General features: G+C 46.3%; 1 protein-coding gene across 1 annotated transcript in view; it reads left to right on the top strand.

Annotated features, from left to right (window-relative positions):
- The first annotated feature begins 678 nt into the window (after nucleotides 1-678).
- Nucleotides 679-14,284, top strand: part of PEX7 (peroxisomal biogenesis factor 7) — a 328,168-nt gene continuing 314,562 nt past the window's right edge. Inside the window, exons 1-2 of the mRNA XM_075339838.1 lie at nucleotides 679-939; nucleotides 10,748-10,805. Of these exons, the coding sequence (XP_075195953.1) occupies nucleotides 813-939; nucleotides 10,748-10,805 (185 nt within the window). The 5' untranslated portion in view covers nucleotides 679-812. The remainder of the gene's footprint in view (nucleotides 940-10,747; nucleotides 10,806-14,284) is intronic.

Genomic DNA, 14,284 nt, shown 5'->3' with positions numbered 1-14,284 from the left:
GGACATGATTTCTTTTAGTTTGTTCTCATGTGCTTCTGTACCATGGGGCGGCAGTATTTACTTTTTCCTTAGCGCCGTTAAAAAGTGGCTCTGAAGATCAAGTACCCTCAATAAATGAAGTTTCGGTGGTCGTTAAAACACTACAAACAGCTCGCACTGGGCCAAGCACCGAGTGTACCCAAGCACAGCAAAGCTCACAGGAGTGGTTTTCATAATGAAAAGCACCCAAAAACATGAATACTAATCTTTTTGTAAAGTCTGTGTTTGGTATGAAGGCCAAACTTTAATCTCTATAACCCTATGGTCTTATTGAAATTTTTCTGAAAGTTGACAGTAAAGACAGCAAGGTCTGAGTCCTTTGGCTGCTTTCAAGAGGATATAATAAAAGGTCAAGTCTGTTGGCTCCAGTGTCAGTCATAATGGCTGCTGAGAAGTTTTACTTATTAATTGCTCATACAGTATAGTCTAGAACACAAGGTTGTACGTGACAAGGTCTGTGAGCGCTGTGTACAACGTATACTGAATACAGAACTCCGTCAGAGTGACGGTCGGTGGACAGAGTTCAACTTCTGACTAAACATTCCCGCCTTTTTGCTCATTGGTTCGAAGTTAGCCACGTGACTGGAAGCCTGCCGGCCTCGTGGAAGCGAGGCTTGGTTTTGTTTTCCCAGAATTCACCGCTGTGTGTTCCTTGTACTGGGGCTGGTGACAGCTTCACCCGGCAGTGAAGCCGTCCTCTCTGCGCTGATCAGCTGGCGCTTCCATTGTCGGCTGCAGCAGGGGGCTATGTCCTGGGAGCTGGCGTATAGAGCATGGCATCAGCCGGCGGTGTGACCCGGGCCGTCCGCCTACCTGCTAGACACGGCTATGCAGTGGAGTTCTCCCCGTATGTGCCCACTCGCCTGGCATGTGCTGCCTCCCAGAACTATGGCATTTCAGGTGAAGGAGCCCATAATTTTCCTAATAGCAGCCATTGTCTTTGGGTGCTAGCTCTGTGCTTGTGCATTAAATCCCACAGTGTAAATGTGTACAGTGTAATAAAGGGACAGCCAGGAGTCTGCTGTACTGGTGACATGTGCCCCCTCTGCCCTGCAGCGCTGATTGCCAGCTGCACCCCTCTGCACAATGATGGGGGAAGCGGGCGCTCAGATGAGTGCAGTGGCAGACTCCTCGCTGGCTCTAACCCTATTTACCCACAAGTGTAACCCTGCAAAGGGCTTAGGGGGGCATACCATATAAGCGGGCAGTCAGATGAGTGCAGTGGCAGACTCCTCGCTGGCTGTGCCCCTATTTACCCACAAGTGTAACCCTGCAAAGGGCTTAGGGGGGCATACCATATAAGCGGGCAGTCAGATGAGTGCAGTGGCAGACTCCTCGCTGGCTCTAACCCTATTTACCCACAAGTGTAACCCTGCAAAGGGCTTAGGGGGTCATAACATAAGCGGGCAGTCAGATGAATACAGTGGCAGACTCCTCCCTGGCTCTACCCCTATGTACCCTCTATATTACCCTGCTAAGGGCTTAGGGGGACATAACATAAGTGAGCAATCAGATGAGTACAGTGACATATTCCTTGCTGACTGTGCCCTTATTTACCCATCAGTATTACCATGCAAATGGCTTGAAGGTAAATAACATATAAGCGGGCAGTCAGATGACCACGGTGGCAGACTCCTCACTTGCTGTGCCCCTATTTACCCATCCGTATTACCCTGCAAGGGCTTAGGGGGACATAACATAAGCATACAGTCAGATGAGTACAGTGGAAGACTCCTCACTAGCTGTGCCCCTATGCACACTATATATTACCCTGAAAAAGAGCTTAGGGGGCATAACATATAAGCGGGCAGTCAGATGACTACAATGGCAGACTCCTCACTGGTTCTAACCCTATTTACCCACAACTATTACTCTGCAAAGGGATTAGGGGGACATAACATATAAGCGGGCCATCAGATGAGTGCAGTGGCAGACTCCTCACTAGCTGTGCCCCTATTTACCCATCAGTATTACCCTGCAAGGGCTTAGGGGGACATAACATGTAAGCTTGCAGTCAGATGAGTTCAGTGGAAGACTCCTCATTAGCTGTGCCCCTATGCACACTATATATTACCCTGCAAAAGGGCTTAGGGGGCATAACATAAAAACGGGCAGTCAGATGACTACAATGGCAGACTCCTCGCTGGTTCTAACCCTATTTACCCACAACTATTACTCTGCGAAGGGATTAGGGGGACATAACATATAAGCGGGCCATCAGATGAGTGCAGTGGCAGACGCCTCGCTGGCTCTAATCCTATTTGCCTACAAGTTTTACCCTGCAAAGTGGTTAGGGGGACATAACTTATAAGCGTGCAGTCATATGAATACAGTGGCAGACTCCTCGGTGGCTGTGCTGCTATTTACCCACAAGTATTGCTCTGTAAAGGGCTTAGGGGGACATAACACATAGGGAACATATGAGTGAGAAGATTTTCCAGCTCAAATGAACAACTTCTTTATTGCTTGAAAAATTGTTATACATGTGACAACTAGTATTTACACGAATAACGCCACAGTATGCATATGCTACTATAGCATGTTTTTGTGTAATTACTTGATGTCCCGTCTATAAGAATTTTTCAAGCAATAAAGAAGTTGTTTATTTAAGCTGGACCATCTTGTCTCACTCATCATTAACAGCCAATGGCATAGCCTATATCCAAGACCTGAAACAAAGGTGGACAACAGTGATGGTGAGCTGGATTTTACTATAGTGTGTCCACCCATATCCTGTCCACCGCCATTAACTTGAGAACAGCGGCAGCTATAGGCATAGAAGTGGTGTCTAGGTATAGTAAAGTAGCCATGCGCTACGCAATGAAACCACCTATAGCGCCACCTGGTGGAAACTACGGAGTTAGCATTTTTATGTCGAGAATGAGATAGCGAAAAAAAGTGAATTACAAAGTTGTAGGGCATCATCAATTCATTACGAATCGCTATGATAAGAGCGTGTAAAACTCACAAGGCTGCGGACATGAAGCGATACTTCATGGAGACCTTCCTACAAGTCATTGGATATGGTCGCTGTGTTGAGTGGCTCCACGCTCATCTGACCTGACCCCATTGGACTTCTTTCTGTGAGGTCACATCAAACAGCAGGTGTATGCGACTCCTCCACCAACATTGAAGGACCTACGACGACGTATCACAGATGCTTGTGCAAACGTGTCCCCTACCATATTGCACAACGTGCAGCAAGATACAGTATGCTGTCCAGAGTCCAGATGTGCATTGCAGCTGATGGCCAGAAAGTTAAAAGAGCGCCATATGCATGACCAGCATTCAATGTTTTGGGGGGGGGGGTCATTCATGGGTTTCATATCCTAGCATTTCTGTATGCAAGGTGTCGATTCGTATTGAATTGATGATGCCCTACAATTTTTTTAATTCACTTTTTTTCTCTATCTCGTTCCGTTTTCGAGATAAAAATGCTAACTCCGTTGTTTTCCACCAGGTGGCGCTATAGGTGGTTTCATTGCGTAGCGCATGGATACTTTACCTAAACACCACTTCTATGCCTATAGCTGCCACCATTCTCAAGTTAATGGCGGTGGACAGGATATGGGTGGACACACTGTATAGGGAACAAGTGTATACAGTCATATTTGCAGGCAGCCTGTAGTGAAGTAGGAACTGATGTATAGGGTTAAGGTAGAAGATAAGATCCCTATTCATAATTTGTGTTTTTTTCCTTTAAAGGACCACTAAAGCATGTTTTTTTTTAATTCAGTGCTAGAGTGATGCCTTAATATATGCAAGTCCCCCTGTGCCCTGTCTTATACTTACCTGCCACCATCTTCATCTTTCTCGAGTGTCACTCTGGTCAGTCTCCGGCTATTTGTGACCTGCCAGCCGTTCCAATGTTTCATGAAGTGTGTCGGAGGTCATAACTCAATGCATCTCTATGAGAGCCTTGTTCTGGTTCTTGGAGCCTTGGATTGAGCGCTTGTGACGTAACTTCTAACTTTAGCCAGTCAAAAGTTACAGGCACAAGATGTTGCCGCAGGATCTAAGCGATGCTGAAAAAGGATGACGCCACCGGAGGGCTAATATAAGAGAGGGGACTTAAGGGTGCTTTACACACTGCGACATCGCTAGCGATGTCGTGCGCAATAGCACCCGCCCCCGTCGTTCGTGCGACATTTGGTTATCACTGCCGTAGCGAACATTATCGCTACGGCATCGTCACACTCACATACCTTGTCAGCGACATCGCTGTGGCCGCCGAACAATCCTTCCTTCAAGGGGGAGGTGCGTTCGGCATCATAGCGGCATCATAGCGGCATCACTAAGCGGCCTCCCAATAGCAGAGGAGGGGCGGAGATGAGCGGCCGGAACATGCCGCCCACCTCCTTCCTAACTCATTGCAGGTGGACGCAGGTAAGGAGATGTTCATTGTTCCTGTGGTGTCACACATAGCGACATGTGATGCTGCAGGAACGACGAACCACCAGCGGCATCCACCACCAATGATATTATGAAAATGAGCCACATGTCAACGATTAACGATTTTTTACGCTTTTGCGATTGTTGATCATTGCTCCTTGATGCCACACGCTGCGTTGTCGCTAGCGGCGCCGGATGTGCGTCACTAACGACGTGACCCCGACGATATATCGTTGGCGATGTCGCAGCGTGTAAAGCACCCTTTAGAAGTAATGCGCCACTGCAGTGCTGAAAACCCTTCCTGCTAGTGGTGCTTTATAGGGAACCTTTCACCCTTTCACTAGGTTTTCCCAACATAAACTAAAGCCACAACCTTTAACTAGTCTATTACCAAAGTCCATCAACCTGTAAATAGGTCTCCCATTCCCCTTCAGATTATAAAAATAAATTTATAAGTGTCCCACGCTGTGTGCTCGTCAGCAGTCTGGTCTTATTGATGTTTGCACTGATTGATGTGGATGACGTCTCCTGCGTCATCCACATACTCCTGCCAATCTTGCCCCTGTGCAGTTGAAGCACAAACCTGCACAGACATACTTTGCTCTGCCCCACTAAGGGCAAAGCAAAGTTCTGTAAAGCGCCAAAGCCGACTTCACTTCGGGTTAATAAGTGCCGGAGCATACAGACCATGCTTCTAGTAAAGCAGAGCAAATTAGGTGTGTACAGGCGCAAGATTCACAAGGATCTATGAATGACATAGGACACATCATCCACATCAGTCAAGGCAGGAGGATGGCGATTCTCCCAGTAGTTTAAGTGCAGATCACCAACAACTTGGACTGTGCTGATTTGCATTTGGCAAGGGACATTAACCCTTTCACGACCGGCCGATTTTTCGCTTTCCGTTTTTTTTTTTCGCCATTCTTTTTCTGAGAGACGTAACTTTTTTATTTTTCAGTCAATATGGTCATGTGAGGGCTCATTTTTTGCGGAACGAGCTGTACTTTTAAATGAAACCATCAGTTTTACCATATTGTGTACTAGAAAATGGCAAAAAAATTCCAAATGCTGAAAAATAGCAAAAAAAGTGCGATAGCACTATGGTTTTTGAGATATTTTATTCACTGTGTTCACTATATGGTAAAACTGATGTGTGGGTGTGATGCCTCAGGTCAGTGCGAGTTCGTAGACACCAAACATGTATAGGTTTACTTTTATATAAGGGGTTAAAAAAAAATCGGAAGTTTGTCCGAAAAAAGTGGCGCACGTTTTACGCCATATTCCGTGACCCGTAGCGTTCTCATTTTTCGGGATCTTAGGCTCAATGACGGCTTATTTTTTGCGTCTCGAGCTGACGTTTTTAACGGTACCATTTTTGCGCAGATGCTACGTTTTGATCGCCTCTTATTGCATTTTGCGCAAAAGTTGTGGCGACAAAAAAACGTCGTTTTGGCGTTTGGAATTTTTTTGCCGCTACGCCGTTTACTGATCAGATTAATTGATTTTATATTTTGATAGATCGGGCGTTTCTGAACGCGGCGATACCAAATGTGTGTATATTTTTTATTTTTTTAACCCTTTAATTTTCAATGGGGCGAATGGGGGGTGATTTGAACTTTTAGGTTTTTTTGTTTTTTTTTAATTTTTTAAAACTTATTTTTTAACTTTTTTTTTTTATTTTACTAGTCCCCCTAGGGGGCTATTGCGATCAGCATTCCGATCGCTCTGCAGTATCTGCTGATCACAGCCACAAGGCTGTAAACAGCAGATACGCTGTCTTTCTCTTTTGCTGTGCCCCGGGCACAGCGAAAGTGAAACCAAGTCATGTGTAGTACAGGAGTCATCACATGACCCTGTGCTACCATGACAACTATCGGGAGTCACGTGATCGCGTCACGTGACTTCCGGTTTCGGGTGGTAAGTAAATGCTTACCGCAATCGCGCTTATAATGGCGCTGTCATGTATTGACAGCGCCATATAAGGGGTTAATCGGCACGAGCAGATAACGATTCTGCTTGTGCCTAGCAGGCACACATCTCAGCTGTGAAAATCAGCTGAGATGTGTGCCGATCGCGGCATGCTGCCGCCGGAGGACCGCGGGCAGTAAGATTATGTCATTTAGGACGTAATTTTACTGCCCGCGGTCGTTAAGGGGTTAAGGGGTACTTCTCACATAGATAGATTGCTAGCGAGACCTCATTAGCGATCTCGCTGTGTGTGACACTGAGCAGCGATCTGGCCCCTGCTGTGAGATCGCTGCTCGTTACACACAGTGCTGGTTCATTGTTTGGACGTTGCTCTCCCGCTGTGAAGCACACATCACTGTGTTTGACAGCGAGAGAGCAACGATCTGAATGTGCAGGGAGCCGGCTTCTGGCAGCCTGCGGTAAGCTGTAACCAAGGTAAATATTGGGTAACCAAGCGAAGGGCTTTGCTTGGTTACCCGATATTTACCTTTGTTACTAGCGTCCTCCGCTCTCAGGCTGCCAGTGCCGGCTCCCTGCACACGTAGCCAGAGTACACATCAGGTAAATAAGCAAAGTGGTTTGCTTATTAACCCGATGTGTACTCTGGCTAGGAGTGCAGGGAGCCAGCACTCAGCGGTGTGCGCTGGTAACCAAGGTAAATATCGGGTACCAAAGCGCTTGGTTACCCGATATTTACCTTAGTTACCAAGCGCAGCATCGCTTCCCCACGTGGCTGGGGGCTGGTCACAGGTGAGATCTGCCTGATTGACAGCTCACCAGCGACCATGTAGCGACGCACCAGCAATCCTGACCAGGTCAGCTCGCTGGTGGGATCGCTGGAGCGTCGCTAAAGTGTGACGGTACCCTTAGAAAAGGTATTTTTTAAGATCTGCAGAGGGAGTTGGCGGCTTATAGATAGGCTGATGGACTGCAGTAATAGACCAGTTGTAGATTGTGGCTTTAGTTTATATTTTAGTAAAACTAGTCCTTTAAGTCACTTTTCTTTTTTGTCTTGTGTATATTGTTGCTATTTTTTGTGCCAAAATGATAAGCAGTTGCTAAATTTCCCCAGCTGTATACATAAAATCATTTCAAGGGGGTCTGGAGTTTATTTGTGTCAAATGCAAATTTTGCTACATTTTAAAAAGTCCCAATTGATGGAAACGTCTGGAAAAGCCACATTGACTTCCATTATACTTGGGTGCTCGATTCTCACCCATCCGAGCATCTAACTGCTTGTTAGGAGTACCGAGCACCTGAGCATGGTAGTGCTCCCCCATCACTAGCCCTCATTCTATTGGTCAGAGGGGAAAGAAAGTTGCTGGTAAAGAATGCCTTTCTTTATGGTATATTATATTTGAATGGATTTCATATACTAGGATAAATATATATTGCTGGACACTAATGGGCATGCGTAGGCTCACTGCCATATTTTAGTTGTGACGTTTTAATATCTATTTATCATGAGGATTTTCCAGCAGTCAAAAACGATGAGTTTTCTAGTGGAAACTGCTTCAGGAAAACTCTCATCCTTTAAAAAGAATGTCAGCACGATGTGCAATAAATAAAATAAATAAATAAATCTTTATTTTTATATAGCGCTAACATATTCCGCAGCGCTTTACATTCATCAGGAACACTGTCCCCATTGGGGCTCACAATCCCTATCTGTATGTCTTTGGAGAGTGGGAGGACACTGGAGTACCCGGAGGAAACCCACGCAAACACGGGGAGAACATACAAACTCCTTGCAGATGGTGTCCTTGGTGGGATTCAAACCCAGGACCCCAGCGCTGCAAGACTGCAGTGCTAACCACTGAGCCACCGTGCCGCCTGTTGCAATGTATTGTAAAGACACAGCCATAATACTGATGAAGTTGATACCTTGGGTGAAGAAATCCTCTTTGTGGTACTAATTTAATCAGCATTTCAATTTTTCTTCTAATTAGTAATGATGGGCGAACAATACAATACTTTGTGCTCGGTACTCGAATTGATGGGTTATCACGATGATGCTTGTTTCTTGAGTTGAGCAGGTCAGACGCCCTGAAAGGGCTCAATTTGAGTAAGGCTGCTTTTACACATCCGGTTTTTGCTGTGCGGCACAAACCGGCTCTTTGCAAAAAAAAACCGCAACCTTTTTTTTTGCCGCCGGTTGCGTTTTTTCCGCATAGACTTTCATTAGTGCCGGATTGTGCCACATGGCCTTGCGTTCGGTCCGGTTTTTGCCGGATGCGGCATATTTAGCCGATGCGGCGGCCGGATGGAACGTTGCCTGGCCCTTTTTTTTGTCCGGCGAAAAAAAACGCATTGCGCCGCATCCGGCCGATGCGGCGCTTTTTCCAATGCATGCCTATGGACGCCGGATGCGGCAAAAACCGCATCCGGCCGCCGCATGCAGTTTTTTGCACTGTGCATGCTCAGTAGCGTGCTGCAACCGGAAAAAACCAGACGGGCCGCATGTAAAAACTTATGCAAAGGATGCGTTTTTTTCGCTGCATCCGTTGCATAGGTTTTAGAGCTAGATTTAGCCGCACTTCTAAAACCGGATGTGTGAAAGCAGCCTAACGAGTATAATTGAAGTCAATGATTGGGCAGTCCGGCTCTCCGTTCACATACAGCCAGTCATACACAGGTTTTTCTGTTTGGTTTTTTGGGACATACTACATCCAAAAACTGTGTTCACCCCCAGTGAGAGCCATTCAGAGACTGTGTCTCTCACAGGGGTGACCACTCGCAGTATTTAGTGAAGCTAGACGGCGCTTTGTGTTCCATGTTTCATGAATGACACATCTGGGCACCCCACTGCCCGATCGAGTGCCGAGCACGCTCACCCTTCATTACTAATTAGATTTTGGTGCACAAGGGTTGGACTGTACACGGGGTCTTCTCCTCCTGTACCGGCTCACCTCATGATTTTTCAGTGGCCTGCCTTCTGTTTGAAATTTTGGGCCGCCATTGTTATTGGCATGGGTGGTGCGTGCACAGTTTAAATTCACAGCTTGTATTCTTACCCTTAATAAAATGGCGCCAGCGGTGGCGCATGTACAGACAGATCTCTGCTCAATCAGTATAACAGCCATTAAGGCCATCTCTTTATTTCACATTGCTAAATTATGCTGCCAGGTTCTCCTAAGGGAATTTTTCAGAGAAATTTTCCAGATGTGGTTTTAAACTGTTTTTCAAGCATTTTTCCAAAGTGTTTTTCCTTAAAACATTTTATGAAGACTGTTGATTGGGCAGTCCTAGTTTGGGCCGTTCTTTATAGGAGCTGCTTTAAAGAAGTGATATTCACTTTCTTTTCTCCAACTAGGTGATTTTGAAAGCCTGAACCTATGAAACAGCAAGTTGTTTTTCCATAGAAATGAATGTGAAGATTTTTTTGAGCATTTGCAAAATTGTTTTCTGGCATTTTTAATAGTGGATCTGCAATGTGCATGCAGCTTATTGGAGGGAATCAGAACTGAAAAATTGCTCCCAAGGATACTTGAATGACTCTTATAATCTTGCTGTTCGTATATGTTGAGGCTATGGAGTATATTGTTTCCGCTTTACGTTCCAAAAAACGCCTTGTGGAAGAGATAAAAGTGGATTTCACTTCTTGGACTACATTTCAGGCACTCTCCAGTCAAAAGCTTGCAAAAAATACTTCAAGAAAAAAACACTACAATGTATGTTCTCAGTTTTCCAAGGTGAAAGACTTAAGAAAAATGCTGAGCACTTTACTTCTTTTAAAGGGAGCCTGTCATTCATGTCAAAAAACACCATAAAAAAAGGGAGCCTGTCATTCATGTCAAAAAACACCATAAATAATCTACAGATATTGGGGTAATCTGCAGATTAATGGCATTCTGAAGCCATACGAGCGCCACACTGAAAGCCTCATTGCTGGTAGAAAATGAACTTTATTCCTTCTGGCAGCCTCTGGCTTTCAGTCATAGAGGCTAGATTTCAATTACCGCTCAGTACATAGTGAATAGCGGCAGTAACCATCCAGCGGCACTGATTGACAGCTGGCTCTGTATTGATGAAAGGCGAAGCTGGCTGTTAATCAGTGCTGACGCATGGCTACAGTCGCTGCCCACTATGAATTGAGCGGTATGTGAAGCCGCACCTCTAGAACTGAAAGCCAGAAGCTGCTGGGAGATATAAAGTTAATTTCCTCTTGGCAGCAGGGCTATAAGTGCAGAAGCTGTATGGCTTTAGAACGCCATTAACCTGCAGGTTAATGGAGTTTTTTTGACATGATAGGTTCTCTTTACATTGTTTGTACTGCGTACCATTTTTGATAAAATATCTAAATGCTATTATTACTAACATATACTCCCTGTCTGGCTTATTTCCTTAGGCTGTGGCACTGTTTTCCTACTAGACCAAAATGATGCAGGGCTTCTCTGCTTTAAGAGGTAATTTTTTATCATAAATGATCATATATAACTTAAAGATGAATAAAAAATGGGGAGGGCCCCATGTAGCTTACAATGCAGGGATGTGGTAGCAGTTGTTTCAGCAGATGGATTATTAGCATAGGTGGTAGATGACTTTAATGAAAGCAATCGGTGCTTCCCTATAACTATAGTACGGGGCTGATTTGTTGAGCAGCCTTTCAATTACTAATATGTGAACCAAAGTCTTAAGCCTGCTTTACACGAGTCGATCTGTCGTGCAATAGCACGAGCGACCGTACCCGCCCCCGTTGTTTTTGCGTCACGGGCAAATTGCTGCCTGTGGCGCACAAACTCGTTTAACCCCCGTCACAAGTACTTACCTTCCGGACGACCTCGCTGTGGGCGGCGAACATCCACTTCCTGAAGTGGGAGGGACATTTGGCATCACAGCGACGTCACACAGCCGCCGGCCAATAGAAGCGGAGGGGCGAAGATGAGCGGGACGTAAACATCCCGCTCACCTCCTTCCTTCTGCATAGCCGGCGGGTGCCGCAGGACGCAGGTACGCTGAGTTCATCGCTCCCGGGGTGTCACACGGAGCGATGTGTGCTGCTTCGGGTACGTTGAACAACCGGCGCCATTTTAAATAAACAATATTTTGAAACTAAGTGACGAGTACACGACTCACGATTTGTGAGCGATACTGCGGCGCTCAGAGGTGTTACATGAGACGACGTCGTGAACGATGCCGGATGTGCGTCACGAAAACCGTGACCCCGACGATGCATCGCACGATAGCTCGTCTCGTGTAAAGCACCCTTTAGTTTTCCCATTCTAGATATTTACGGCATATCTACAGAAGTGTCTAACAAACTAGCTTTGTTTAAGGTCCACCATGCACAGCAGATCGTTTGTTTGGAAGCCAGTCTGAAGCCAGATATGCCGGATCGATATGTTCCCTGACAGTAAATTGATTGGCACTCACATACACACTAGACAGTCGTCCAAATCCGTCGGCATTGGCCAGATCTTCTGACATTAGTCTAATGTGTATGGGGGGCTTAAGTGTATGGAAACTTCCATGCAAATATTTCCATAAGTTCCGAACACTTGGAGAGAGTGGTGTAAGTTTTTGGCCATTAAGTGTGTGTACACAAAGTCTTTTTCAGGCAGATTCTGCTCTGAAAACCACCTGACAAAGCACTAACTAAAAGCCCAAAAGAATGAACGTATTAGTTTCTATGTAAAATCGATTTGCTCTTCATATATTTAGTCTGTTGAGCCTCTCATAACCACTTCTCAGTTGAAATAAGTGAGCTGACTATTCTTTTGCCATTTTCCGCTTTATATTTTATAGTAGAAGTCCATGCTCTAAAAAAATCCTAAGATAGTAAAAAATGCACTAAAAGAAAAATAAGCCCTCTAAAAACAATGCTCCAGGAGGAAAAAAGCCAGCTTTTTCTGAAGCGTCTTCCTTTTTGAAAAACTCATCTGGTTTGCCTGGCAGAAAAACACGTAGTGTTCACGTTCCTTAAAGATGTTTTCCAATATAGAGGTAGAATGTTGGGCCTTTTACCTTCAGGAGGCTAACATATTGTAAACAAATATAAAAAACCCTGTGGGAGTAGTAACGGCAGATATATTGATCGTCTGCAGTTTAATTTGTTATCCAGCAATTCTCAGCTATAACTAGTGTAAAACTGATGAACATTAGGCTATGTGCCCACTCTGTGGAAAATGCGCGGAATTTGCCGCGGATTGTTCGTGGAAATTCCGTGGATTTTTCAAAAATCTGCAGCACAGCTACTCCCCAGCCATTTCTATGGCATTTGGGAACTGCTGTGCCCACGCTGCGGATTTTTCCGCAGCGGAAATAATGCGGATTTCCCTGCGGAAAAATCAGCAGCATGTCAATGATTCCTGCGGATTTCTCCGCAGGGTCCCATATACTTACCTGCATTGATAGAAGACACCCGAGTCACTTTCTCTGTCCGGTGCACAGGAGCGCGGTGGATCCAGGTACAGGAAGGAAGAGGTGGGCGGGGCCTGCACGAGCTCCGGTCATGTGACAGCCGGAGCTAGTGCAGGCCCGCCCACCTTTTCCTGCAGACGCTGACAGAGTGACCCGGCCGCCGGAAAGCGAGGTGCTGAGTGATGGAGGTAAGTATGAACGCCCCGATCACTGCAGCACTTGTTCTGCATTGAGGATGCAGTGCCGAAGCCGTAGTACTGTATCCTCAATGCAGGACACCACAGCATATCCGCAGGACATTCCACTGTATATCCGCAGCATGGAAACAGACAGAAGTTGTGCTGCGGATTTCTGGGAGCACCTGCGGCATTTGGTTTGGACATTCCCAAACCAAATGCTGTCTAGAAGACAGAGTAGTTCCCAAACCTCTGCCTCCTAAGGTTGTTTCCCTGCTCAGCACCAACATCTTTAGCTTGGTTGATAGATATCTCACTGTCTGTGTAAAGGCCCCGTCACACTAAGCAACATCGCTAGCAACATCGCTGCTAACGAACAACTTTTGTGACGTTGCTAGCGATGTTGCTGTGTGTGACATCCAGCAACAACCTGGCCCCTGCTGTGAGGTCGTTGGTTGTTGCTGAATGTCCTGGGCCATTTTTTAGTTGTTGCTCTCCCGCTGTGAAGCACAGATCGCTGTGTGTGACAGCGAGACAGCAACAACTAAATGTGCAGGCAGCAGGAGCCGGCTTCTGCGGAGGCTGGTAACCAATGTAAACATCGGGTAACCAAGAAGCCCTGTCCTTGGTTACCCGATATTTACCTTTGTTACCAGCCTCCGCCGCTCTCACTGTCAGTGCCGGCTCCTGCTCTGTGCACATGTAGCTGCAGGACACATCGGGTTAATTAACCCGATGTGTGCTGTAGTTAGGAAAGCAGGGAGCCAGCGCTAAGCATTGTGCGCTGCTCCCTGTTCTGTGCACATGTAGCTGCATCACACATCGGGTAATTAACCCGATGTGTGCTGTACTAGGAGAGCAGGGAGCCAGCGCTAAGTGGTGTGCGCTGCTCCCTGCTATGTGCACATGTAGCTGCAGCACACATCGGGTAATTAACCCGATGTGTGCTGTAACTAAGAGAGCAGGGAGCCAGCGCTCAGTGTGCGCTGCTCCCTGCTCTCTGCACGTGTAGCTGCGTGAGCTGGTAACCAACGTAAATATCGGGTTGGTTACCCGATATTTACCTTAGTTACCAAGCGCAGCATCTTCCACGCGGCGCTGGGGGCTGGTCACTGGTTGCTGGTGAGCTCACCAGCAACTCGTGTAGCAACGCTCCAGCGATCCCTGCCAGGTCAGGTTGCTGGTGGGATCGCTGGAGCGTTGCAGTGTGACATCTCACCAGCAACCTCCTAGCAACTTACCAGCGATCCCTATCGTTGTTGGGATCGCTGGTAAGTTGCTTAGTGTGACTGGACCTTAATGTCAGGAGCCTTGTCTAGAAGATAGACAGTGAGCTATCAACCAAGATA

Source organism: Anomaloglossus baeobatrachus, chromosome 3 (genome assembly GCF_048569485.1).
Source record: "Anomaloglossus baeobatrachus isolate aAnoBae1 chromosome 3, aAnoBae1.hap1, whole genome shotgun sequence".
Lineage (NCBI taxonomy): Eukaryota > Metazoa > Chordata > Amphibia > Anura > Aromobatidae > Anomaloglossus > Anomaloglossus baeobatrachus.
The sequence above is the reverse complement of the archived record's forward strand: the minus strand, read 5'-3'. Positions and strand labels throughout refer to the sequence as shown.